The sequence below is a fragment of the Temnothorax nylanderi genome, unplaced genomic scaffold, assembly GCF_030848795.1.
Source record: "Temnothorax nylanderi isolate EJ_2023f unplaced genomic scaffold, tnyl_v1.0 TNYL_tig0044_pilon, whole genome shotgun sequence".
Lineage (NCBI taxonomy): Eukaryota > Metazoa > Arthropoda > Insecta > Hymenoptera > Formicidae > Temnothorax > Temnothorax nylanderi.
Genome location: NW_027249106.1, coordinates 134,468 through 160,431, shown reverse-complemented (window position 1 = coordinate 160,431; position 25,964 = coordinate 134,468). Strand labels below are relative to the sequence as shown.

At 38.8% G+C, this 25,964-nt stretch overlaps 5 protein-coding genes across 6 annotated transcripts; 4 read left to right on the top strand and 1 right to left on the bottom strand.

Annotated features, from left to right (window-relative positions):
• Positions 1 to 119: 119 nt before the first annotated feature.
• Positions 120 to 10,809, bottom strand: Accoas (acetyl coenzyme A synthase). The gene is made up of 11 exons (XM_071704755.1): positions 10,537 to 10,809; positions 10,159 to 10,328; positions 8,853 to 9,068; positions 6,312 to 6,507; positions 5,817 to 6,199; positions 5,442 to 5,634; positions 5,200 to 5,355; positions 4,903 to 5,070; positions 4,635 to 4,824; positions 1,782 to 2,027; positions 120 to 1,696 (listed from the first exon to the last, which is right to left on the bottom strand). Exons 2-11 carry the CDS (start codon positions 10,245 to 10,247, stop codon positions 1,500 to 1,502), a joined length of 2,034 nt encoding a protein of 677 aa, XP_071560856.1. The 5' UTR covers positions 10,248 to 10,328; positions 10,537 to 10,809; the 3' UTR covers positions 120 to 1,499.
• On the top strand, positions 2,532 to 4,876 carry LOC139771753 (enolase). Its single transcript, XM_071704756.1, has 5 exons — positions 2,532 to 2,941; positions 3,079 to 3,203; positions 3,334 to 3,579; positions 3,674 to 4,112; positions 4,435 to 4,876. The coding sequence occupies exons 1-5, from the start codon at positions 2,547 to 2,549 to the stop codon at positions 4,538 to 4,540; spliced, it is 1,311 nt and encodes a 436-aa protein (XP_071560857.1). The 5' UTR covers positions 2,532 to 2,546; the 3' UTR covers positions 4,541 to 4,876.
• A 142-nt stretch (positions 10,810 to 10,951) lies between the features above and the next one.
• On the top strand, positions 10,952 to 14,674 carry LOC139771751 (uncharacterized). The gene is made up of 3 exons (XM_071704754.1): positions 10,952 to 12,004; positions 12,142 to 14,177; positions 14,532 to 14,674. The coding sequence occupies exons 1-3, from the start codon at positions 11,930 to 11,932 to the stop codon at positions 14,536 to 14,538; spliced, it is 2,118 nt and encodes a 705-aa protein (XP_071560855.1). The 5' UTR covers positions 10,952 to 11,929; the 3' UTR covers positions 14,539 to 14,674.
• A 1,329-nt stretch (positions 14,675 to 16,003) lies between these two features.
• Positions 16,004 to 16,543, top strand: LOC139771755 (dolichyl-diphosphooligosaccharide--protein glycosyltransferase subunit 4). Its single transcript, XM_071704759.1, has one exon. The coding sequence runs from the start codon at positions 16,004 to 16,006 to the stop codon at positions 16,106 to 16,108; it is 105 nt and encodes a 34-aa protein (XP_071560860.1). The 3' UTR covers positions 16,109 to 16,543.
• A 151-nt stretch (positions 16,544 to 16,694) lies between these two features.
• LOC139771750 (tyrosine-protein kinase receptor torso-like) lies at positions 16,695 to 25,894 on the top strand. Of its 2 annotated transcripts, none has more exons than XM_071704753.1 (18): positions 16,695 to 17,768; positions 20,407 to 20,452; positions 20,582 to 20,724; positions 21,273 to 21,399; positions 21,597 to 21,704; positions 21,807 to 21,877; positions 22,015 to 22,177; positions 22,344 to 22,507; positions 22,596 to 22,722; positions 22,817 to 22,953; positions 23,252 to 23,462; positions 23,654 to 23,826; positions 23,964 to 24,054; positions 24,229 to 24,294; positions 24,369 to 24,442; positions 24,929 to 25,143; positions 25,226 to 25,363; positions 25,479 to 25,894. In XM_071704753.1, the coding sequence occupies exons 1-18, from the start codon at positions 17,622 to 17,624 to the stop codon at positions 25,660 to 25,662; spliced, it is 2,385 nt and encodes a 794-aa protein (XP_071560854.1). In that variant the 5' UTR covers positions 16,695 to 17,621; the 3' UTR covers positions 25,663 to 25,894. The 2 variants fall into 2 exon arrangements, with proteins under 2 accessions (XP_071560854.1, XP_071560853.1); XM_071704752.1 differs by having other exon boundaries at positions 22,811 to 22,953.
• The last annotated feature ends 70 nt before the right edge of the window (positions 25,895 to 25,964 follow it).

The following is a 25,964-nucleotide window of genomic DNA, read 5'->3' as shown; positions in this document are numbered from 1 at the left end:
CTACTAACGCGATAACGTCACGCGTATTGGCCTTCTACGGAAACTTCCACCACCCATTGTGCGAATCGATTCTCGCCAGTCCTCACACTATATACACATAGATAAGAAATACAACAAAGTAATTAAAATAATTATTTTTTTTTTTTTTAACACTTTTCTACAAGGGGCGAAAAGGATGAGAAAGAATGGTACAATACTCTTCAATGTTTAACAGAACAATCGTAATTATAATACACGCGTATATACTCTTTGGTGTAGTATATATATATATATATATATATATATATATAGATGGCCATACATATATCTGTCTCTTACATATATAACGCTTGTGTTTTATATCTACATACAATACAATACATGTACACTTATTATCACACCTAAAGTTGTTTTGTTCCACAAGGAATGATATGTATGTGACGTAACTCCCGAAGGAATACGAGGCATTACGAGGCAACTTTCATTCATAAGTACATACATCTGTATATCCTCTCTTTAATCGCTTATTCTTTAAGTAGCAGAAACGACGAGACACGACTCATCCCTCTCTGAGCGTTTCAAGCTCATCAAAGAACATGTCATTAAAACGAAATATACATACGTAAAAGTGATAGAGAGCCACCCTGTGTATATGCGTATACAAGCAGTTTTAACGTGTTTTTAGTTTTTATATATATGTATTTGTATATATATGTACACATCAAATAGCAGAAAGCAAAATTTCCTTTTTGCATTACATTATATAGTAATGATGGATCAGCAATAACGCGTACACATCGCCCAGCTATGCACTACATTCGTCCGTTAAATTAAATAACAGTTGTTAGTAATTGTGCAACCAGCGTTCTGCTATCGTGCTATTTTTATTACAATTTACCTGTATTGAGCGTTTTTCCTCTTGCGATTAATTTCAAACTTAACCTTGGACTTAACAAAAGGACCCTTAGGCTATCTTACTGGCGATGCTTATGTAGGATATGTATCGCGCAGCCGCGGCACCTCTTTGAGGAGAGCGACCAATAATTTAATTAATTTAATTATATTAACAATCTACTCCTTCGATATGTCCCTTTTGATCTATTCCAGATCAAGTGGTCGAGTCGAAAATAAAAGAGAGAGACATACCTAAAAAATAACTTACATTTTGACTCACTTTAAAATCTTGAATGACGATATCAATTCGATTCGATTGACGAGAGGACAACAATATCGTTTTATATAATACATTTTGTACGTTCGTAACATTGTTCGTAACGTTGTCAAATTAATGACTGAATATGCGATAAGATTTTGAAAAGTATGCGTCTCTGATATTGTGCGAATACATATATATATATATATATATATATATATATCGAATTCAATGTGCAATCTATTACTCTTTTATCTATATAAAATTATCCGGAAATCGTGCGATATGTTTCCGACATTCATCAATCGCGAAAAATTCTCTCAAGATACTTTCATATTTTTCCTATGATAAGCAAGAAATGCATGACTTAAACGCATGGCCTTAACTCAAATAGAAGTTGAATAACAGTTTCATCGGCCAATGTTGACGTGTCTCCGATATTCCTGTCGCCCGCAGCGATTTTTCTCAACATACGTCTCATAATCTTGCCGGATCTAGTTTTCGGTAGAGCCGGGGCATGTTGGATGGCGTCCGGTTGAGCGAATGGGCCAATCCTTTCACGTACTGCTCAAATCATATTAATTTTACACGTATTAATCGCATATTAAATAGGGCATAAGTTTAGTCAATCGAGTCGAATGAAACTCACCTTTCCTTTTAAGCTCGCCTTGCAATTTTTCATCGAATGTCGTCCCCGCGGTTGGAGTAATGAAACAATATAGACATTGACCTTTAACAGGATGCGATTTGCTGACTACTGCAGCCTCGGCTACCGAGGAATGTTCCGCCAACACACTTTCCACTTCAGCCGTTGACATTAGATGACCGGAAACGTTCAGCATATCGTCGATACGGCCAGTTACCCACAAATATCCATCTGCGTCGCGTCTCGCACCTAAAATCATTAATCAAAAGAAAGATGTAATTACATAATTTTCATATGACTGATCGCAATCGATCGCAATCGATCGCAATTGAAAGTTAAATAAGTTTGCAAAAATAAAATCTTAATTTTAAATGAGAGACGAAGGGAGAATAAGGATCGAATTCCATTCCCCTGGAGATATATGAATAGAATTGGAATGGAGCATTTAACAGTAGGGAACGTGATAGGGAATATATCTCGAATAACTTGGCCTAACCTAATTCCTAAACTCTGATCTGAATTAGGCTACAAACAATCCGTCATGTCTTACTTTACTATCACTATTAGATATTAGACAGTCGACTCTGATTAGTCTGACTGACAGTCCAAGTCGAATGTCGAACCTAAACGCGCACGTAACTCTGGTCAAAATTGTTAGATTATGTAGCCAAATCGTAGGATCGATATGCGTTTACGAAATCCGCGTAAAGCAAACGTCCAATTTAATCCGCAACGATAAAGCGATTATAAAAATTTCAAATATATAAAATGGCACTTCGAAAGATCAAAGCTCGTCAGATATTCGACAGCAGGGGCGAACCGACGTTGGAAGTCGATGTGATCACCGATGTCGGTTTATTCAGATCGTCAGTACCCTCTACCGTGTTGCTCAATCCGAATCAAGCGCGCGAAATCAGAGATGAGAACGCGGCGGCTTATCACGGTCGCTCGGTATTTAAAGTTGTCGATACCGTTAACAACGTGATTGCTCCTCAACTGATAAAGTCAAGGCTAGAAGTTTGTCAACAAATGGAGATAGACGGTTTGCTAAACAAGTTGGATGGTACGGAGAATAAATCGAGACTTGGCGTTAACGCTATCCTCGGGGTCTCTGTAGCCTGTTGCAAAGCTGGCGCCGCTAGGAAGGGTCTCCCGGTATACAGGTATAGTGATACCATCGTCATTTTATTCCATATAAGACCATATATACAGCTAAATTCACCTGGGATTCCAGGATCGACTCTGCAAAGAATCCTTTTATTACGATCACTTATTCTCGGTCTTTTATATACTATTTTAGATACATTGCCGAATTGGCCGAAAACAATAAATTGTGCATACCTGTACCAAGTTTTACCATGATCAACGGGGGACGATATGCTGGCAATAATTTATCGTGTCAAGAATTTGCGATATTACCCGTAGGTGTGTGTATGCGTGCATACTTACATGTATGTATGTATGTACATGCAAAGCTGAATACATATGGATCTCTAATGATTAAACTTTCGAAATATCCGGCCAGAGTTTCTTGTGTTTTTCATGCGTGACGCAGGTGCCGAGAGTTTCGCCGACGCCATAAAAATGGCCACCGAAATGTATCGAGTGCTAGAGAGAAAAATCATCGATGCTAAACAAATACGGGGCCCACTTCCGACTAGTGACGATGGAGCCTTCGCTCCTAATTTGGAGAACGACGAAGCCGCTTTGACCCTTTTAGACGCATCCATTAGAGACGCTGGTTACGAAGGCAGAATTAAAATAGCGCTGGATATGGCAGCGAGCTCTTTTTATAAAGAAGGTCTCGCGCTATACATAAATTATCTTCCTCCTTCCACATACAATTATCTTACAGGCATATCCTAAAGAAAATCTGCATTTACATTCACACATAGGAGGATACGACTTAGCGTTCAAGACGAAGGATTCCGAGCCCAATAATTATTTGGGGGCCGAGGCTTTACGGGACCAATATCTTAAGTATATCTCGAAATTCCCAACGATAGTTTCGATCGAAGATCCTTTTGATCAAGAGGACTGGGAAGGTTGGCTAACGATCGTTCACCAAGGGATTCAAGTAGTCAGCGACGATCTCACCGCGATGAATGTCGAGAGGATCGAAGAAGCAATGGTCAGAAATGTAGCAAACTGTCTCATACTAAGACTATCACAGATCGGCACTGTGACAGAGGTCATTAATTGCGCGAAAATGGCAAGAATCAACAATTGGGGTTATATCGTGAGCACGAGCCACGGCGAGACAGAAGACAATTTCATCGCAGATTTGGCGGTTGGACTTTCCACCGGCCAATTCAAAGCCGGAGCACCTTGCAGGTAACAGAGAGGATGCGGGCAAATATGTCGTCGAAAGTGATATGTTCAATCTCAAATCGAATGCTAATTCATTTCATCGTCGCTAATTTTTTACTCGAGCTTATTCTCGTCTAATAACGATCGACCGGATTATATATACGATACGTAAAAATCATATCCATTTAACCATGGCTGCGGGCCCGCTTGACGCTACAAATGCTTTGAAGCATGCGTTTTTCTTCTCCTTCTTTCTTCATTGAAAGAAAGGAGAAGAGGAATGCTTCGAAACATTTGTAGCGTCAAGTGGACCGCAGCCCATGTCTAATATTGCCCATAATTGCAGGAGTGATAGAATGGGCAAGTATAATCAAATATTGAGGATCGAAGAGGAACTTGGTAAAGATGCCAAATACGTTGGAACGAAATATCGAAATCCTCTAGCGAAATAATCTTGCGGGTAGTATGCGTGCCATTAATTGAAATACAACAATAAAATAATAAGGGGGGAAAAAAAACAGAAGAAAGATCAGACAACGCGCTTACCGTCTCCCGTACAGTAAAATCCATTGAATCGATCAAAGTACGTATTTTGAAAACGTTGATGATTGCCGTAGAGGGTTCGCATCATCCCTGGCCACGGTCGACGGAAGACGAGGTATCCCTCTCCTTCGCCCTCAATCACGCGACCGTCCTCGTCAAGAAGCTCCGGCAGAACCCCAAAGAAAGGGAATGTCTACACATTCGTTTTGTACATCAGAAATAAATAATTATTTGTCATGCAGGAATTTTTTAATGGAAAAAAGTTTTTTACCGCGGAGCCTGGCTTCATAGGCGTAGCACCAGGCAACGGTGTAATTACATGACCACCAGTTTCCGTTTGCCAGAAAGTGTCTGCTATGCTGCATTTGCCGTGGCCGACGAGATTATAAAACCAGAGCCAAGCTTCGGTATTGATCGGTTCGCCGACTGAACCGAGGACCTGAAACGCATACACGCATGGCTCTCTGTATGTTAAGCATATATTTCTTTCGTTTTCGTTTTTATTATTTTTCTTTTTCTTTTTCTTTTTCTTTTTTTCCGATCGATGAATAAGCGCAACGAGATTTACCTTAAGCGTGGATAAGCTATGCTTCTTGACAAGATGATCGCCAAATTTCATTAGTGATCTGATAGCCGTTGGCGCCGTATAAAATTGCGTGACCTTGTACTTGTCGATAATGGACCAGTATCGATCATTTTCCGGATAGAAGGGTGTACCCTCGAACTGTCAAGTGCGAATTGCCGAGAGTGAAAAGGCCGAAAGTGACGAACGATATATACGTAAGAGAATGTAGGAAATGGCATACGTACTATGACAGATGTTGCGCCATTCGCCAACGGGCCGTAAACCACGTAAGTGTGTCCTGTGATCCAGCCACAATCGGCGGTACACCAATAAATATCGCCTGGATGATAGTCGAAAACATATTTGAAAGTTGTTGCCGCATAGATCAAATATCCCGCAGTGGTATGGAGAACACCCTTCGGTTTTCCAGTAGAGCCGCTATGTGGACGCGGGAAAGCATTTAAAATAATCGTTTGAGCGAGAACGAATTGAGGGGAGAGAGGGGGAGAGCTACGCCATGCATCTTGGAGAAAGGCGCTATTCGTTATCGACTCTATTTTCTATTTGGCCTCGACTGCGATAGGTACACGATTGTGATGACAAACAAAAGGAACACGTACCTCGTATAAAGGATAAACAGTGGATCCTCAGCGGCCATCCAAACTGGATAACAGCTCGCTTCTGCGTCCTCCATCTCGTCGTGCCACCAAACATCTCGATCGTCGTCCCAAGAAACATTGGCCATCTCCATGGCCGTACCGTTGCTAGTGCCGTTCACTCCCTTCGTCTTACCCTGTGGATTGTTGAGTCTTCTCAGATGCGCGACGACGATGCAGCTTTCGAGTCGATGGCCATGCTTCGTGACCTTATCCGCAGCTTCGTCGCAGATATTTTTCAACAGAAGCAACTTCTCGCCTCTCCACACGCCATCCGCAGTGATGAGAACTTTGGCCTTGGAATCGAGGATACGGTCCGCCAACGAGTCAGATGAATATCCTGCGAACTGCAATCGTATTATCATATACCGTGTGTCCTTATTGTTTTTCTCCTCCTGACTTTACCCGCGGGAAGACAAACTCCCGGCGCGGCGTTGGCCTATATTGGTATTTACTTACCACCACGCTGTGAACCGCCCCTATCCTCGTGCAAGCCAGCATGGCGATCGGTAGCTCCAAGATCATCGGCATGTAAATCACCACTTTGTCACCGTTGGAGACACCCTTCGACTTGAGAACATTCGCAAACCTGCACGTCTCCTCGAGCAACTTTCTATACGTCAGTCGCGAATAATCTTCCGGATCGTTTCCTTCCCTGGGTGGATAGCACAATGAATAGTATTGTAGTAAATGATAAAATCTAACGATAAAATTTTTCATTCGACTCGACATTCGAAAGAAGACGAAAAGTATCAAAATTACATTCTATTCGCGCGGTCACACAAGCGCCAAGTCGCGTAACGCGAGGGAAAACACGCAGCAATGAATATAAATACATAAACATACTTACGTGTATATATGTCACGCGCATTTACCTGTACATACGTATATATGCATACATATGCATTAGATCTGAATCGTTTGGAGCAGTCTAAAGCGAGTCATTAGTTTTATTTTCCCTCAATTTCAAGTATCCTACTATGCGTATCTAAAAGATTTCGAGGGATACCTTAACTATATATGTCATATGAGAAAGGTCAAGCTTGGAAATGTGCTCGAAGAGAGAGAGAGACCGCGCGCATACATTTGCGCATTTTGAAAAGTCTTACGTCAATAAGCGTATAACATGCTAATGCTAAATTAACAATAAGAATTGTCGTAGAATGGACTACATTATGGAAGGTCAAAACAAGCTTGACAAGCTTGCGCCTAGCTTGATGACATCGTAAATCGACCGATGAAACGAGACTTTTCAATCACATCGCCTCGGTCGCTATACTGATTGTGAATAGAGAAAGTTACGTCGTGTAAAGTCTCGTACGTAATAGAAATAGGATATACGCTAAGAGCTAAGAGCTAAGAGCTACGAGCGTGAGATGAACTAGAGCTTATTGTTATAGTCTCTCATCAGTCTTATGCGCTGAAGGATATATATTATTATCCTTCAGCGACGTTACACGTTACGTGAGGTCGCTGAGGAGAGCGCGCCGCATCTGAAAATGACCTTCATCTCTCAATCTCCTCTCTAAACTCAGGGTTAGACGGTGTTAATTCATATACCGTCCAAGTCATTGTCATTAACATTAACATTAACATATACCATCTTGTACTTGGCAATCTTAGCATTCGTGATTTGCGCTCGGCGAATATTTGAATTTGAATGCATTTTTATGATATTTCTCTCTCTCTCTCTCTGACAGTCCCGTCCGTCTATAATGTCTATATAATCTTGCTCTCATATCTCTTGGCGATCGATCGGATTTACGCTCAAATCGCTCGCATCGCGCTTGCATATTCGCGATATTCGCGATATTCGCGAGGAAAAGGAGACTTTGCTCGGGTATCTTAGATATCTATATCTATATCTATATCGAACGGTTGCCGACGATGCCGACGCCAAGAAGGAAATTCTCGCGGCTCGCATGCCCTCGCGGCAAAATTTTCAGTGCGAATCGCGTGATCGAATCGTGCTCAGTCTGCGAGTCAGCTCGGTCCTCAGTCGTGCTGGTCGTGCTGTCGCTGTGACGCAACCAATGACGCGATCGCGCGCGATGCCTCGCTGGCCAATGGAGACGCACGCAGGCCATGTGTAGGCCATGTGTCGAGTTTTTCGGCAAATACCAAATAGATGGACATGGTCCGTGATCGTCTGATGCGGTCGACGGTCGACGCAGGTCGACGGTCGACGGTCGACGTCGCGTATTCTGTCACATGCGCGACAAAATGTCACATAATTGCATCAGAATATTCTGAATTGCATCGACGATCGTTGATGATTAAGCGAAAAGAGATACGACTCTGAAAGCTCGAATTGTCCGAAATGCGATTCCAGTCTAACGTTGTTACATTATCGATGGTAATCGATGGTGAACACTGATTACTGAACGATAATCCGGCCGGAATCCAGCGTAGGTAGGCCGGGAATCAAATATGTATGAAGCGTGATATCGCGAAATTCATGATAATTCTTTTCGCTCGCGTCTCTCTCTCTCTCTCTCTCTCTCTCTCTCTCTCTCTCTCTCTCTCTCTCTCTCTCTCTCTCGCAAATATATAGCGAGCAAAGAGCGTAGAGAGAGATTCTCGCGAAATAAGTCTCATTCGCGCGGTTAAAAGTGGCGACGCGACCGGGCGCGTTAACGATGAAGTAGATGGTAGATGTAGAAACGATAACGCGCGAGGTGGAGATATATCGCATATTTAACAATGAAATATATCATTTTGCGTAAGCGACGCAAGCTCAACGTTCCAATGACTTGCATCTACTATTCGAGGATATATGTATACTTTAGATGGAAATGAACCGCGCGTGTCGGACGTCGACGTGTCGAACGTGTTCGAACCGCGGCGATCCGCGCTCGGTATCTCTCGAATTGTCGATTCATCAGATATTCGACGTCGCGAATTCGAATCGCCGAATCGCGCTTTGTCTTATCAACTTACTCCTTAATGACTCCTCAACGATTACACACAATTCATTACTCGTCCTCTTACTAGTCTTACCAGTAAAATGCAATTTTATCGCCATTTCCGCTCTTGACGTTCTTATCGAGTAGATTGAAGCTTATATTTGTCGATGCTCCCTCCATCCACCTTATGAAAATGTCACCTTTGCTCAGATCGAAATTGTACGAGAAGAACTTGTCCTCTATCGCTGGCGTTTCCCAATAAAATTGTTTAGCGATTTCTCCCCAGAACTGCGTCGGGTCCTTAATAGATCTGGGGAAAGAGAAAGTTACGAGTCTCGATACGTCAATTGGAGCTATATTACACGCTTCTCTTCATCGTTAAACTTAAAAACTTAAATTGTTAAACCATTCTTGTGTTAAACGTTTAACGAATCGATTCATTTCTCTTTTCTTACGTAACGCGGCGATTCTTCATTCTACTTTATTTACAAATTTATGCACGTTCGGTGCACCCGCGAATTGTGCACATTATTATTGCCGTTTCCGCATTAATTGGACAAGTTCGCAGTGCCCCTCCGGTGGAATACACATTGCGAATGAAATAAATACATAGATCGCACCGTGTTAAGTTGGAGAAAGTAGTTGGAGAGTATAACGGCGATATACACATAACATATACATATATACTTCCCGCTATACATTTCTAGCTGCCCGCGCCCGCGCCCGCGCCCGCGCCCGCACCCGCGCCGCGGAGGAGCGAGGAGCGCTCTTTTCTTCACGGAGAAATTTGTCCCACCCCTACGGGATCGATATCGCGCTTCTATTCGTGTCGTACGTATGTACGTTTGTGCAAGGTATTAAGGCTAGATGAATCTCAATGCCCGAATCTCAAATAATCTCAATGCCCATCTAAAAACGCGATATTCTTTTTCTGAAGGAGAGAGAGGGAGAGGGAGGGAGAGAGAGAGAGAGAGAGAGAGAGAGAGAGAGAGAGAGAGAGAGAGAGAGAGAGAGGGAGAGAGAGAGAGAGAGAGAGAGAGAGAGAGAGAGAGAGAGAGAGAGAGAGAGAGAGAGAGTAACAACCCCGTTGCACTGACCGTTAAAGGTCAATATCGGTAAGTAAACATCCCCTTTAAATACCAATCCGACTAGCGAGCTAAAGAGGAAACATGTAGGTACCTTTGCATCTCTATCGCTTATTTATTCTATTAATCCTTTTGCATCTCGTAAACGTATTCGCGTCAAAGACTTATGTTCCGAGAGCGACAGTTTGTGCGATGACAGTTCTCTCTCTCTCTCTCTCTCTCTCTCTCTCTCTCTCTCTCTCTCTCTCTCTCTGGCGTAGGGCGTAGGGCGTAGGGCGTAGGCGTAAGGCGTCGAAATTTCATGTTCCTACTCACCTCTCGTGCATTCGCTTGTACTGTTCCATGCTACTGCAGTGCGCCTCCCTCGCGAGCTCCGAATTGGGGTAGTACATTTTCTCTGCCATGTTTCGCTCCTCTCTTTCTCTTTTTCTCTATTTCTCTCTTTCTCTCTTTCTGTCGTCTGCGCGTTCGAATCCTCGTTCAGACTAGAACGAAACGTCCGTAAAGATAAAAAAAACTGTGATAAGTACTTGTGGTCGCGCGCTGTACGAGACGACGCGGACGTTGGGGTTTGGGCCGCTTGGGGTGGCGAGTGGCGAGTGGCGAGTGGCGACTAGGCTCCACTAATTGTAAGCTCGCGGCGGCTCGCGGCTCGCATCACTCTCCGTACGTATGGTATATACGTATACGTACGTAACACTTTACCGGCCTGACCGATAAACCACGATAAACCACGACTGATTGCGACTGATGAGTGATGACCGATGACCGATCCGATCCACTGATCGACTGATCGCGTCGCGAGTACGCGCGGCGAGTATCGCGATTCGCGAATCGCGACTCGCGACTCGCAACCGAAACGAAACGCGCGCGCAACACGATCAACGGGCAACGGAAAACGGAACGGGCGTCGCGGTCGGGCCGGGGGCCGGGGGCCGGGGCGAATATGGTGCAATGGGTGCAATGGTGTCGGTGCGAGCACACGAGCACACGAGGACACGGGTGCACGAGTGACGAGCACCGACACCGACCAACACCAACCTGACCAATCCAGCACAGGGCACGGGTGAACGTCGAACGATAGTGTGAGCCAGTGAGGGAGTATCGATGCGATTGCCCGATTACGTCATTGGTCATTTCCCACGTCACGTTTCTTTTCTACTTGATTTCATATACGGGATATGCGGGATATTAATTCTCTTTCGCGATTATCATCAATTCATCAATAGCTTAAATTTCTTAGTTTTTCGTCGTTCCTAGCTTAACGTTTAACGTATAGTTAACATATATGCCACTTTCGAATTTATCGATTTCGAATTTACCCACGTACATACCCGGTACCCGGTACCCCGATCGAATCGAGTAAGCCAGTAAGCGATCGTAATTATAATAGAAATTTAACTCCTCTCGCCTCTCGCTCGCAAATTAAGACACCTATAGCTGTCGTTTAATCACTGTTTGTCTTTTGTTTCTCGTCAATATATTTATTGATAATAATTTAAGTTTCCCTCGTAGTTGCGATGGTCCAAAATGGCGAATCAAGCCACCAATCAAAAATTGCCTAAACGGTGTCGAAATTTGCTCGAGCCGAATACACTCTCTACACCCTCTACACCTTTCTTACACTCAAAAAGGACAGCGTTGCTCTAGAGACAAGGGCAACGGGCAACTACGACGGTTAGGTTAGGTTAAACGTATGAAAGTGAAACCACTCTTTTCCATCGGTTTCGAAGCATTTTGAATTGTCATTGTCAAAAGCTGACATTTGTCAATGTGATCCTGAGTTCTGACTCGCATGGAAATGGAATGATAATTATATTTTGTACATCTTTGCAAGCGTTCGTGTTTCGTGTTTCGAATCTCGAGTCTGTGTGTGACGCTAAAGAGCCTACTCAGCCAGGTCAGCCTACTGCCCTACTGCCCATTTTGTACATATTACCATCTACGTTCTACAATCTACATTATTACGTTATCCAGAATATTGTAAATTGTAAAAAATATAACTCGAGTAGGCATTCAACATTCAACATTCAACATTCCACCACCTCGTTAGAGTGAACCCTATAATAATAGCTAACTTTTCGACATGCATTATCAGCCTTACGATGGCGAAGAGGAATTTGAACCAAGAGTCGTACCGAAACCTATAACTAAACGCGATGTAAGTTGCTTCTTCAAATTACCTCTGTCAAATCTTTTGTCTATCGTTTCATCTTGTTTATCTTGTTTATCTTGTGTAGTTTAGCTACATACAACATACCAAAAAGTATTGCAGAAATAATTTCAGACAATTTACAGTGCTTTGTAGCGCCGACTGTGCCAGAGATCTCTTTGATCCTCGAAAAGCCCATAACGAGAAATCCAAACGATGCAAGTGCCGCGTCGTCGCCAGCAAGATCGGCGAGATTGGTGCGAGTCTCTGACAATACTACTATGCAAGTCAGTAATCCTATTTCATGCAATCCCAACTCTTACGCGGCGTGGAAGGAACAGAAATACTCTGGAGAGAATAGTTGTGCAAGTACGACGCATGCTTTCCCATTGTGTAACAACTCTTATAGCTATAATTGTGCGTCGCCATCGGGATTACAAAATCAGGCTTCTGCACAAAAGCGACGAGAGCGAACAGAAACTAGTGATAAGCATGACAAATTGCCAAGTGCTAATAAGAATGATAGAATGTATGAGAAAAGTGTAAAGTTTAAATGTTCTAATACCAGGGATTCTTATAAGCTCGAAAATCAGACTCGTTTATCTTCGAACAAGAGACCCTTGTCTTCCGATTCTGTACAAAAAACAACTCTCGGCGTAATTGATCATCCTATGGGATTATCTAGCGATACTATTTCGGATACTTTGAAAAAATCTCAACATTTTCAGACCACTGGATATCAACAATTTCATATACCTAGCTATTTAAATTGCAACGTGGAAAATAACGAAACAGTGAAAACCTTGTTGCAGCTTGTAAATAGTCAAAATGAACAGATCAAAAATTTACAACTCCAGGTAGATAGACTAGTAAGATTGCAGGAAGAAAATTTTAGAAACAAATCAATGTGCTTGTGTTCGCAACCTCTTGCAAATCAAGTATTCAGATACCCGATAAATTGTTATGACCCTGCCCTTGCTTCTTCCCTCGCGCAGTCTCATAATCGAGGTATAAAGAAAAATGTCGCCTCGCAGAGTACGTCTGTTGTAGAGAAGCAAGATCTAGAAAACTTTGGTAAAAATAATAATAATAATAATAAAGTAGAAACAGCGTTGTTGGAACAGCAATCCGCAAAGGCTTTTATGGAACAAAAGGTTTCGATCGGCGTTATGACAAGTTTCGAATTTACCGTGCAAAACAGCCCGTTTCTGATAGATTCTGAAATATGTGAGAAGAATCTTGAAGCTCACAGAGAGGGTAACAATATTAATAGAACAAATACCGTAAATATACATGATACAGCAGAGCCTGTTAATAGATATAAGAATACATTTACGCGCAAGCCTGGAGCAGCGCAATTAGAGAATATAGTCGAAGATTCGGAGAGTTATTTGTCCTCTAGCTTGCAACAGCAAAGTAGTAATTTCAACGCGAGTTCTTCAAAGTCCGTCAAAGAATCTTCAAAAATGTATCAACATCTGTCTACTGATTTAAATAGGGAGAAAACGCACAAAGGAATATATATAGGGAAAGACGATAACGTGGATAACCGAGTGCGGAATGCGAAGAAAATGTCAAACACATCTATGAACGTAGATTGCAGTCCTATCGCGAACGCAAATTGCAGTAAAGCGCTTGTCGAACAAACAAACGATTACGTTACGATAGACGGGAAAAAGAGCTATGAGACAAACATTGATCAACATTCTTTACGTGACGTGCATTCACCAGCAACGGACTACTATCATAATCATAGAAACAAAGAGTACGGTGCTACGGTTAGACAAATTAAAGACGTAGGTGATAGCATGATTTTGAGCGGAGGTGATCTTAAGATACTCGAGAGACCTCCACCAACTCCCGAACCAAGTATTCACGTTGAGATGCAGGAGTATACGAGTGACGATGAGAGTGATAAGTTGAGGCATACTTCAAAAATAGGTTGGACCTTCTACAACAATGTTTTGGGACAAGTTAATGAAATTTTACAAAATTCTGGTGTTGCAAGCGATAAAGATCTAAATCATGATAAAACAGCACGCAACGTTGAACAAGAAAATGATAGAACGGAAACTAGAACGGCTTTGAACACTGTTAAAGCGGCCACTTTGGAACAACTTCGGAGACTTGGGATTAGTCTAACTGAAAACAATGAGCACAGGGAGTCCAATGGTAACAAGACGTATGTATCTTAATATTAATTTTTATTTTAAATTAAATAGAATTAAATCTATCGATTCAAATCTGCGAATTATTTTTCTTGAAACAAAAACTTGTAACAAGTTGCCATTAACGAGACGACAATAATGTCCAATGCAAATACAATGAGCTACTGAGTTGTACTGTAACTCATTAACTCGTCTAATGCATATGTATATAAGAAGTTTTATTGTTGTGTATACTTTGCGATGCATGAAAAAGGCTGTTATTGTTTTTTTTTCCCCTCATTTACTGGCCACATTACTATATATGACGATGATGGTAATAATATTAATGATAAGGGCATTATATATAATTGATTTTCTTTGAAGGTTAGACTTTGATTCATCTTTTTATCCCCGTTTGGATCATCAAGCAAATATGACACACGCCACTAGCGTTGTAAACGAAACAAATACGAGTATGCATATGAAAGCGTTGGCATTAAAGTATTTAAGTGACGAGCAACTGGCCGATATAGCGTGGCATAAACAAGAATCATCTTCGTTGAAACATCTTATGCTCAGCAATATGCAAGGGACCAATATGTCATTAGCTACAATGCGTTATTTAGAAAGATATCAACTTCTCCCAGGAAAGAATAATGTTCAAGCAGAGAGTGAGTATATCGAGCAATGAGATGATACTAGTGTATGTAATTCACTTAAACGGAATTAAGTAGCAAAATGTGTGCGCGTGCGTGCGTGCGTGTAAAAGTGATATAAAATTTATACATTTATAAATTTGTCTCGGGCTATTATGAGGATTACTCGCTGACATATAACACATGTAACGTTGTAACCTATATTTATTTATTTTCTAGGTACTGAACAAATATTTGACAAAGCCTCATCTAAACACGATTTTAGACTGGCGGCTGTAAACAATAGTCCTGCGCTACGTCGATATCCTCTTGTACAAACATCTGGAACCACTTGTCCTAGTAGAATATTAGATCTTTCAACTTTAAAACGACAACCAAAGTTATTATAAATTCTAAATCAAGTTATTTATGTATACCGTAAAGAGATAAATAATAAGCGATTTTTATTATATTTATGTAATACACAGCAGATTTTTATAAAAATATTAACTCTTTAATAAAAAAATAAAAAAAAAACAAATTTGCTTGACGACAATAGCGACAAAATTGAAACTCCACTGAACTCTACTTGCAATTAGCTGAGACTCGAACCCCACTTAGCAGAGACTCGAACCGTACCTTGACTGCAATTAAAGGATTTTTCTCTTTTCTTTTTAGAAAATACTTATATATCGTATAACGAGAACTTATATATTTTATAACGTAAAAGAGAATGATCAATATGTGTGAACGTGAGCGTCACTCGCAATCGTGCGTCGTTGATGTCATTATCGCCAACCAACAATAGGTAATAGGTGTGTCGCGTAGAAGTTGGATAGGTAGTCTGAAAAGTTAACGGTCGGTTAGAATTTCGAGTTAACAAACGTTGGAAATAGTGACCAATAGTGGCTCTGATAGTACTAGATGCGATAAACTGGAGGTCGCTGAATGTACATACATATGGGTATATAGTATATACTCCAATATCTCCACAGACCTCTGCAGCTCTGCCTCTGCCTCTGCCTTTGCATACGTCATCTTTTTACTGAAAATCTTACAAAAACAATAAGAAGCGGCAACTTGACAGCTTTAAGGTAATTAAATACGTTTGGTGCTTTAAATTGTACGAATATTATATTAATGAAAACATTCTCAGATATATCATAATGATATAATCAAGTATAGATATAACTTGAAACATCTAAAATGGACTGTTTGCCTTACAGATGATTACAGACGTACAATTAGCTATATTCTGCAACATCCTGGGAGTTGCACTATTTTTCTTAGTATTTCTCTTCCACTACATAAATGCGAATTACACGAAATGAGGAATGAAGAATTGTGTTATTCGAAAAAGTCTGCTTGTGATGTAACCTAACCTAACCTATGTATTGTTGGATCAATGCGACCAATGCGACGAATTTCTTTCACATTGATCATAAAATATAATTCAATATGTTACTTTACAACTTGAAAGTGTCAAAACACTTGATTACATATCGCATGATAGATAAAAATTGTGCTTCTCGGTTTCATATGAATATTTCTAGAAAATAAACCTTGCATTATATACTTTTACTCAAAATACTCTGCTGTTTTCGTTTTTCATACATGTAAATCTTATTTTTAAATAATCTAAGCAATGTATCAGCAATAAGACATTTTCATAAAAAAATATAATATTACACAAATACAGCTATGACTTTTCACAGTAATTTTTATGTATGTAAATATATATGTGTATAAACAACGTTGCAAACTCATCAATCAATTTTAATTATTGCTTTACATTTACAATATACCCTACTTTGAACGATACATTTTTCATGTCGAATCGTTGGATTATCGTTGGATTATTTCAAGTTGAATGCACTTGAAGAATTGAAATGCAATCGTAAGTTTTAGCACAGTCAGACAGTCTAAGGATGTTGCGAAATACTTGAAATAATTTCTTCTATTAATTTCATTGCAAAAGCTGTATTATATATATACACACATATGTATGTCATGGGTGCATGTAATTTTTCAAATTTATTAAGAATTGAAACTCTTTTTCGTCTAAATTATATAAAATAAGCGAAACTAACATTTTTTGTAAAAGTGACGAGCAAGTATGCCAAGTATAGAGGGAAAAAGTGGGAGTGCAAATCCCACCTTTTATTAGCATACAAGATAGTCGTACCTCGTAGGGTACCCTGGTAGGGAGCCGCCGCCGCCACCGCCACCGCCACCGCCACCGCCACCGCCGTAATATACGCGTTGAAATAATACTCGAGCGTCTTCAAATGTGGATTTATTTGTGTCACGTTCTTGAGCTTTACAGCTCACAATTAATTTTATGTTATTAATCATGAATCATGAGAGGGTCACTTGACTCGAATACGTGCCGTTTGTGTATTGAAATAATAAAATTTGATGTGATTTTATACCGTTGAAACGTGCGTGTTTCAAAGATAAAGCATTTTAGGTATAATCTCAGGTGGAATAATAATATCATGCAAAAGTGCTTGTTTCACATCACATTTACACTTGTGTTATCTCTGACGAATATCTTACGGCTTACGCCGCTTACGGAATTGAAATATTATAATAGATCGATTATCGACTAGTTGACTGATTGTCAGTTGACTAGCTCCACTCCAAGTTGGCGCGATTTGCAGCACGCAGTGTTCAATTGAAAATAAACAAAGTAATAAGTATATATATACATATGTATAAATTTGAAAAGGAAGAAAATAGTCGTTTCCTTTCTCTCTCTCTTTTCATCCTTAGCTTTATCCTTATCCTTATCCATCCGAAAATCCAAGTACTCTTCAGTTAATATAGTAATATTAATCTTGAATGGGTGATACGCGCCGCATGTCTTCGGGCAAGATCGACGGAATGCTGTTGATATTTTTGTTATTTTGTTGTGTAATTCCTACTATCCATGGGTTTCGTCTCCAAGAAGCTTTGGATACCGCTGGATGTCTAGCGCTATGTAGAAAGGTAAGTTGACTGAAACTTTATTCTATATATAGTTGCATACAAAAAGAATGTTGGGTGGAAATAAATGAGATAAATGATAAAAGGAATTCTTATGGAGTTCTATTTCACAAGTTCGATTATTCGTCATACGTAGAATTGGTTTACGTCGCCTGTAACATATCTCTGAATTTCTAATAGTAAATTAGCTTGGAAGAAGCCAGAGAGAGAGAGAGAACAAAAATTCGGTTGCTGTGACAACGTAAAACTCAATTGGCCCTATATCGCGCGACGGTTAAACCGTTGAACGGTATCGAGACTATCGAGAGAGAATTGCCAATTTGCCAATAGGAAACTGACAATCGTGAGGCTCATATATGTATATATCAACATCCATGCATGTGAGCGAAAATATTTCTAGCCTATTTCTTAAATACATTGACCAAATACATATCTTTAAGAACTAAAGAGAGAAAAGAGCTCGATTTTCTAGATTCTAGAAGAAAACCTAGTCTCTCTCTCTCTCTCTCTCTCTCTCTCTCTCTCTCTCTCTCTCTCCTCTCTCTCTCTCTCTCTTCTAGAAGAGTTTATCTATAATGTCGAGTCCATACAAAATAAATAACGTACCGAAATAAGTATACGTTCATCGGGACACATTTTTAACACATTTTAGACGTTTGTTTTGACACCTGTGTCAATATATAATATCATTGAAAAGTAGACCGACAAGTATGTACATGGCATACACGTCCAATCGCCACGTCGCGGTCGAATATCAGACTCGACTTGGCTTGGCTGCAAAAGCGATACTCGCGCATACTTGCAATGTTAGCATCACTTTTACAACGTTTAGTTTAGTTTTCTTTAAATAAAGAAAGATTCACAATTTCCCTCCTTTAACGACTTTGCAGTTAAAAGCTGCAACATTGCGACAATGGCAATGTACAATATTCCGCGAACGATCGTACGCGTAAATATTATTTATAGCAACGTACGTACCGTAAATATGTAACATAAATATAAATACGTATCGATAGAAATACGAATCGCATCGATTCGCTTTGCTCGCATATCATTGCGCATATCAAAAATTCTCATTAAACTCTGCTTTTAGTAGCTTTTATTGAGCTGAAATGAATCGTAGACACACACACACACACACACACACACACACACACACACACACACACACACACACACATACATATATATATATAATATACAATGACAATGTTTACTGCTGTACCGCTATTTTATATATATATATATTGTATATATAAGCTATATCGAAAGAGAAGAGTACTAAGGCGGCAGACGGTAGACTGCATAATGCATCGAGTTGTTTTAAACATGTTTATCTTCTTTTTCGCATTTCCTTTGCACTTGTGGAAAGTCATGCTCGCGAACTATCTAGATTATAAAACCTTTCAACAAACAGTTTTCAAGTGTTGTTTTTTTGTGCTTCTCGAATCTCTTTTTACCATTTCTTCCTATATGTATGTACAATATGTACATGAAGCATTTACGATTGCAAATACACACACACACACACGACACAATCGTGCCAAAGAATTTGTATATATTATATTTAGTTTCGCCCGCGATAATCTCTCAAGTCAAGTTTTCAGCGCGTACCGCGTACGTTGATTGTCGCGTCAGACATATATATATATATATATATATATATATATATATATATATACACGCGACGACAATGCGCGCATGCAATTCAAGCAATTCGAGCAATTCGAGTGGCGAAAAGTAGCGTGTGGCAGCGTGGACCGTGGACGTGGACGTAGACGATGACGATGAAGCGTCAGTTTATCGCGCGTTTAGGACGTACATAATATACCCTAGGCCACCTAGGCCACCTAGGCGAGATAACGAAGCGATCCACGTGCGATATACCTATACATATATGCGACGTGCGACGACCTTGCGTCGCGTCGTTGCGTCTCAGGTAATCGGCACGCTCTCATTACATTAAATTAAATCCTCCGCGAGCCGCGAGTATGTATAATGTACATACCTACGTATTATTTGATATTATACATTATCACTGAAATCAATTCGGACGAGTCGATCGACGCGCTTCAAGTCAAGCCGATAAATCGATCGATATGCGCGTCGTTCCCCGACCTTTTTCGCCGCTCGTTCGGTAATATCAAAACGATTATCTGTGTGAAGTTAGCACCCAATTTTTGAAATTTTGATATTCTAAAAGTTGTTCCGGGTTGTTCTAGACTTGTTCTAAATTGTTCCAGAAGATCAAATTTTTAAAAGAAAAATGTTCGCGGAAAAACTTTAAGTTTTGGTTAAAAACTTTAAGAGATATTGAAAAAAGAAAAATTTTAAAAATAACAGTTTTTGGCCGATCTAGAACATATTTCTAACCGCGTAGAACAACTCAGAACAAAATTTTTAAGACCAGAACAAGAATCTAAAGGGTACTTTACTCTTTATCGGAAATATTATTTTTCGATTTTCTTCGTTAAAAATCTTGTTCCAGGCTTCCCGCTTTAAAACTATCGTGTTCTCCACGGGAACAACTCAGAACAAAATTTTTATAATTTGTATAATTATTTCCAAAACATTATACAAATCATAATTACAATAAGCATATAATATATATATATTTTATTCCTTGCCTCTTGTTTTTTAGGGGTCGTGCCGAAATCATTGTTCGCAACCTACAGGCGAGTTTGAGCGTAAGTTATAAACTTGCAATCGAATTAATTGTTTAATTAAAAGGAAGCTGACAACACCTCGCTTGGATTATACACTGCATACATTATTATACTCAATACTGCATACATTAAAGTTGTTTTGCGACATAGCTTATCCGAGAACGAAGGAGGAAGCTGGCGCAAACGTAACTTTACACTGCAGAGGAATGAACGCGCTAATAATTAAGCATAATCCTGGAAGCTACGTTATTCAACAAAGCGTCTCCGTCGACGCTTGGGATACAGCCACAGTGGTAAATATGCTACCTTTAATTACAATTATGCTACTCTTTGAACCCGCGTACGTGCCATTTAATTGTCTGCACCCTCACAACCCTCACAACTCTTTTACTCGACACGAAAGGATCGAAATTGAGAAACATTATATGTAAAGAGAATGGAATATAATTTTCAAGTAGTTTGGGATATATACTATGTATAATATATATATGTTGGATTTACTCCCGTGCGCGCGCGTTAACAATAATATCGAGCTAGAAACAGATGAGATAAAACGCGATGGCGTTTCTATTTTCTATTCGTTTTCTTAATTCACATTCGCATATTCGCACCTTCGCAACTTCGCACCTTTGCACTTTTCGCAAGAGTCACACCAGAATCAAAAAGAAATGTTTCTTAAATTCGTTCGTACTCATCCCCGTACATATATATCGCGTGACGCCGCGTCTTAATTGTTGTCAATCGGTCGAGAAACTTAAGTACATACCTACGAGTCCTCTCGATTACGAGAGCGGCGTTTATGCGTTTTTGCCTCTCTTTACAAGGCAGATTTCTTCCATAGAGCAACGGCGGATTGTCGACATTTTCAAACTTGACACCAGACACGCTTTATCGTTATCGTTTACACAGAATAACACAGCGCGGGTTTTCATTAGCTGAAACGTCGGATTGGTTTTCAACTTACGCAGGTATTATCTCGAATCGAAATCTCTTTTACTTCGGCGTAACATTGCGCGTAATTCAATCGCATACAGGCGCTATATATATATATATATATATATATATATATATATATATATGTACGAATATGCAGTATTCGAGATCGATTATAAGCTTGCGTTACCATTTCCTCTTATCAAACGTCAATTAAGATCGATATTTGCAGTTGATTACCAACCAAACCAAATTCAACATATTTCGCTTGTAAAAATTGAAGCAGAAAGTAACAATGTGTGTCAACTACGAGCCGAAATTATTTTTAAAGCTGTTGAAGGTAACACGCGCAACATATAATGTTAAAACACGCAACATGCTTAAACAATTTCTAGTTATGTTATTATTATACATACAGCATTGTGATTATTATATTTTTTAGACCAGAGCTGTAACTATAATATATTGTCTTGGTCGGGAGAACATGATTTGATCAATTTTGATTTAAAGAAGGTGAGAGAGAGAGAGAGAGAGAGAGAGAGAGAGAGAGAGTGTGTGTGTGTGTGTGTGTGTGTGTGTGTTTACGTATTAACATAAATTTATCTTAATTTTATCAAATTATCAGTTATTGTTCATACATGTCTTTTCAGCCTTCAGATTTCCATTTTTCTCTTAGACACTTACGGTACAATCAGAATAATACTATATCGATCCGATCGAGTAACGATGACTTTTCTAAAGTTAGTAATGCAACAATATTTACTTTCGTCACTCCATCGTGTCTAGAAATTCATCACAATTTAAGCGTTTGCGGTATGTACATATGTATTGTATAATAATATATATAATAATCCCGAAGAGAGAGAATAATGAAAAAACTCATTGTATACTTTATCGGATTTATTTTTAAAACATTTTGAGCTTTTTCATCAAAGCTCAACTGATTTAAATGTATAATAGATGCTTTTCTCGATTGTAGCACCTGAAAAGGTAAAAGGTTTGCGGACGGAGTACATTCGAAAGCGAAGTGATGGATCGTATGATGTTGCAGTTAATTGGAACCAACCCATTCTACAGCCAGACAATTATACGTTACAATTTGACTCGTTTCAACTCGAACCGCGTTTACTGGTTGTATCTGGAGTCAGTACCTATTCGCGCGCTAAGTAAGCAATCCTTTTAATTATAAAAATACCAAAAGTCAGAAATTTTTGCTTTTTTTTTTTAATAGGATGCGGTCAAAGCTCTCTTCTTGAACGTCGATGTGAGACTGCAATACGAAATCAGTATTGTGGCAGAATCAGTAGGTGGTGTAAGTTTACAATCGACTATATCCGGAAGTATCGATGAAGCATCAGGTAGGCGTGTAGACATAATAATCATGGCATTTCCATCAGTCACATCGAATAAAATTTACATTTGGATGAGACATGTGCGACATAATAGTTGCAGAGCTATCTTATCGCGAGATCATTGTAGCGTTATCAACATTAGTGATTGTTGCGGTGGTGTTTGGAATAATCTGTATGCAACGTCAACGTCGTAACAAGAAGCATAAGCAAACTAATATGGAATATATGCATTTTGAGGTAAGCTCATCGATAAATGATGATTAGTGCAATATTTACCTGGATGGCTAATTGTAAGACGGTTGACTTTTTGTCGTACAATCAAGTTTAGTACAATCAACTCTTGGTTAATTTATATATAATTTTATGTTAGAAAATTTGCACAGCTTTATGTTATTAATAATTAATCTTTCACCGGATGTTATTCCCAAAATTTATTTTATTATACATATTTTGTTTTGTTATTGAAATAATTTTCCAATTATCTTAAATCCAAAGCAATAATTGTCTCAGATTTTCGTAATTTTTCGCTCAACAGGGTTCTATGGATTCTCTTAAGAAACCTTTAAAGCGAGATTATGCAGTAGATAATAGCGCTACTCTTTTGCCTCATGATAAATTTCAACTTACTCCACAACAGCTGAAATTTAAAGGCATATTAGGCAGTGGGGCGTACGGTATTGTCAGACTTGCCTCATTGCAAGATGAATTTGGCGCTATCGCAGATGTAGCTGTTAAGATGATGAAAGGTATTTGAATAATATAACATGAAACAGAGAAAAATCTATTTATGTAATAATATTGTATAATACGTAAGGCATATTCACAAACAAGAGAAAACGTAAATACGTCCATATGCGTCCATATACATATAATAATTACACATGCAGAGAAGCATTAAAATTATATGGATGAACAATTTTATTCCCATTATGTGCAGATAATCCAACAGTAGAGGATATAAAAAATTTTCATCAAGAGATTTCAATGATGAAATCTGCTGGTCAGCATCCAAACATAGTATCTTTAATTGGATATTGCACTTTGTACGATAAACCTTTGTTAGTAGTGGAATATTGTAGCAAGGGTGATTTACAAACGTATTTAAGGACGGTGAGCTGCATCAAAAAGTATATAGTACGATTATACGTAAATTGAAAAATGCATTATAGTTTTGTTTCGAGTAATTACTTTGTTATATTTAACAAAGCATGCAATAAAGCAATCATTCCATTACATTTTGTTTTTAGATTTGGCAGAATTTAGTGAATGCCGTATTCGAGTGTAGGACTCACTTGAAATCCAATACGGTATCTGTTGCTAATGAGAACACAGATCAAGGTACATATATATATATTTTTTATTGTTAATAATATAGATATCTATATTTAGTATGCATCGTGTGTATGTGTGTACACACACACACACACACACACACTTCGTACATACATGACGCACGTTACATGATAACAATTTCAAATGTTTTTTCAAACAAAGGATTTTTCTATTACGCAGAAAAATGTGTCTCCAACTATAAGAATACACGTACGATCGCCAATCGCTTATACGATATTCAGCAAGGTAAATCACACAGACAGCAATTGGATATAATTATACATACAGTGTGTAATTTTTCTGTCAAAATATTTTTACAGATGTGATAAAGTATACAGAGAATGTTACTTCTGCCGATTTATTGAATTTTGCTAGACAAGTAGCTACCGGAATGGTATAATGCCAATATTAACAATATGTATCAATTACTATTAACCCTTAAATGCCACCCGGGGTCCAGCGGACCCCAGACCCTTTAGAATGATATATTTTTAAATGTTCCCTCCAAAAATGGAGCTCATATTTATTTATTTATTATATTTTTTATTTTTTTGATTTTGGAGCCAATATTTTAACTGTTGGCGATCTTAATTTTTTATACTATGTTGAAATTGAAATTTTAACAATATAAGCATTTTATTCTCTTTTCTAAGCCTTGAACAACATTGAAAATAATTTTCATAACTAAATATCAAAAAATCAATAAGTAAGGAGACATTTTTCATGCTGGGGTCTTTTAGACCCCATGTGTCATTTACGAGATTCTTGAGAGGTGTGGCATTTAAGGGTTAAGTTTGTAATAGTAGTGAAACAATATGATATCCACTTTCCTAATTCTGTTATTTCATATAAATCAGAATACAATGGATGTTATGTTTAGGAATTTTTATCTTCCAATCGGATAGTACATCGTGATTTGGCTGCTCGTAATGTATTAGTGCGACCAGATAGAGTGGTAAAAATTTCAGATTTTGGTCTCAGTCGGGATATCTATCGAGAGAATGTTTATCGAAAGAAAGGAAATGGTAAATTGCCTTTAAAGTGGATGGCACTCGAGGCTTTAACACATCAAATATATACTACTTATAGCGACGTGTACGTATTCTATTTCACTACACTTATATAAACTACATTATGCCATCTACTTGATTGTCTACAATGCAATTTTGGATTATAGATGGGCTTTTGGTATCTTATTGTGGGAAATAGTTACTTTAGGTGCCATGCCTTATCCTGGTACTCCCACAAATAGAATTTTGCAATTTCTCAAATCCGGATATCGAATGGAGAGACCACCAAATTGTAGTCGAGAATTGTATGCATGTTATAACATTATAATTATCTAGATTTTTAACTTTTAAGTATATAAATTTTCAGTTTTATACTTTATTGTTTTTCCTTTTTTTTTAAATTTCTTTTATCTTTTCCAGATATAGCATAATGTATTCATGTTGGAATATGAGACCGCAAAGTAGACCTACTTTTACAGAATTAAAACAAAGCTTGGATAAATTGCTCAGTGATTATTCGGAAAATAAATACTTGAGTCTGTGCGATATTTTATATGAATCAGCCGACGAAAGTAACGAGCCAAGGTCGATTAATGCATGTTAAATGGAATTAATGTAGAAAGCACAACTATTAATTAGCTCATCAAGCTCGTCGAATTTTTATTGTGTGCAAAATCGTTTATTTTCTAATTATACATACAATAATTTGTGGTATATAATTTCTTCTTGCATACGTGTGTGTGTGTGTGTGTGTGTGAGCGAGCGCGCGCGCGGATATACAAATGTTACTTGCAATTAAAAAAAAACTCAGTGATAAATACATCAACTTAACTGAAGCTCTTTCCTATTTATTTGCAGTTTTTAAATCATTAATTATATCTTTGTACACAGTATATGCTGTAACTG

What these genes read in the sequence shown, in the direction of transcription:
- LOC139771751 (XM_071704754.1), top strand. Translation starts at nt 11,930, where the DNA reads ATGCATTATCAGCCTTACGATGGCGAAGAGGAATTTGAACCAAGAGTC. An exon ending in AACCTATAACTAAACGCGAT is followed by an intron (nt 12,005 to 12,141) that starts GTAAGTTGCTTC and finishes GACAATTTACAG; the next exon opens with TGCTTTGTAGCGCCGACTGT.
- LOC139771750 (XM_071704752.1), top strand. Translation starts at nt 17,622, where the DNA reads ATGGGTGATACGCGCCGCATGTCTTCGGGCAAGATCGACGGAATGCTG. An exon ending in TTGGTTTTCAACTTACGCAG is followed by an intron (nt 21,400 to 21,596) that starts GTATTATCTCGA and finishes CGATATTTGCAG; the next exon opens with TTGATTACCAACCAAACCAA. An exon ending in TATACTACTTATAGCGACGT is followed by an intron (nt 25,144 to 25,225) that starts GTACGTATTCTA and finishes TTTGGATTATAG; the next exon opens with ATGGGCTTTTGGTATCTTAT.
- LOC139771753 (XM_071704756.1), top strand. Translation starts at nt 2,547, where the DNA reads ATGGCACTTCGAAAGATCAAAGCTCGTCAGATATTCGACAGCAGGGGC. An exon ending in AAGGGTCTCCCGGTATACAG is followed by an intron (nt 2,942 to 3,078) that starts GTATAGTGATAC and finishes ATACTATTTTAG; the next exon opens with ATACATTGCCGAATTGGCCG. An exon ending in GAGCTCTTTTTATAAAGAAG is followed by an intron (nt 3,580 to 3,673) that starts GTCTCGCGCTAT and finishes ATTCACACATAG; the next exon opens with GAGGATACGACTTAGCGTTC.
- LOC139771755 (XM_071704759.1), top strand. Translation starts at nt 16,004, where the DNA reads ATGATTACAGACGTACAATTAGCTATATTCTGCAACATCCTGGGAGTT.
- Accoas (XM_071704755.1), bottom strand. Translation starts at nt 10,247, where the DNA reads ATGGCAGAGAAAATGTACTACCCCAATTCGGAGCTCGCGAGGGAGGCG. An exon ending in GATAAAATTGCATTTTACTG is followed by an intron (nt 6,508 to 8,852) that starts GTAAGACTAGTA and finishes CTATCCACCCAG; the next exon opens with GGAAGGAAACGATCCGGAAG. An exon ending in AGGCGAGCTTAAAAGGAAAG is followed by an intron (nt 1,697 to 1,781) that starts GTGAGTTTCATT and finishes TGATTTGAGCAG; the next exon opens with TACGTGAAAGGATTGGCCCA.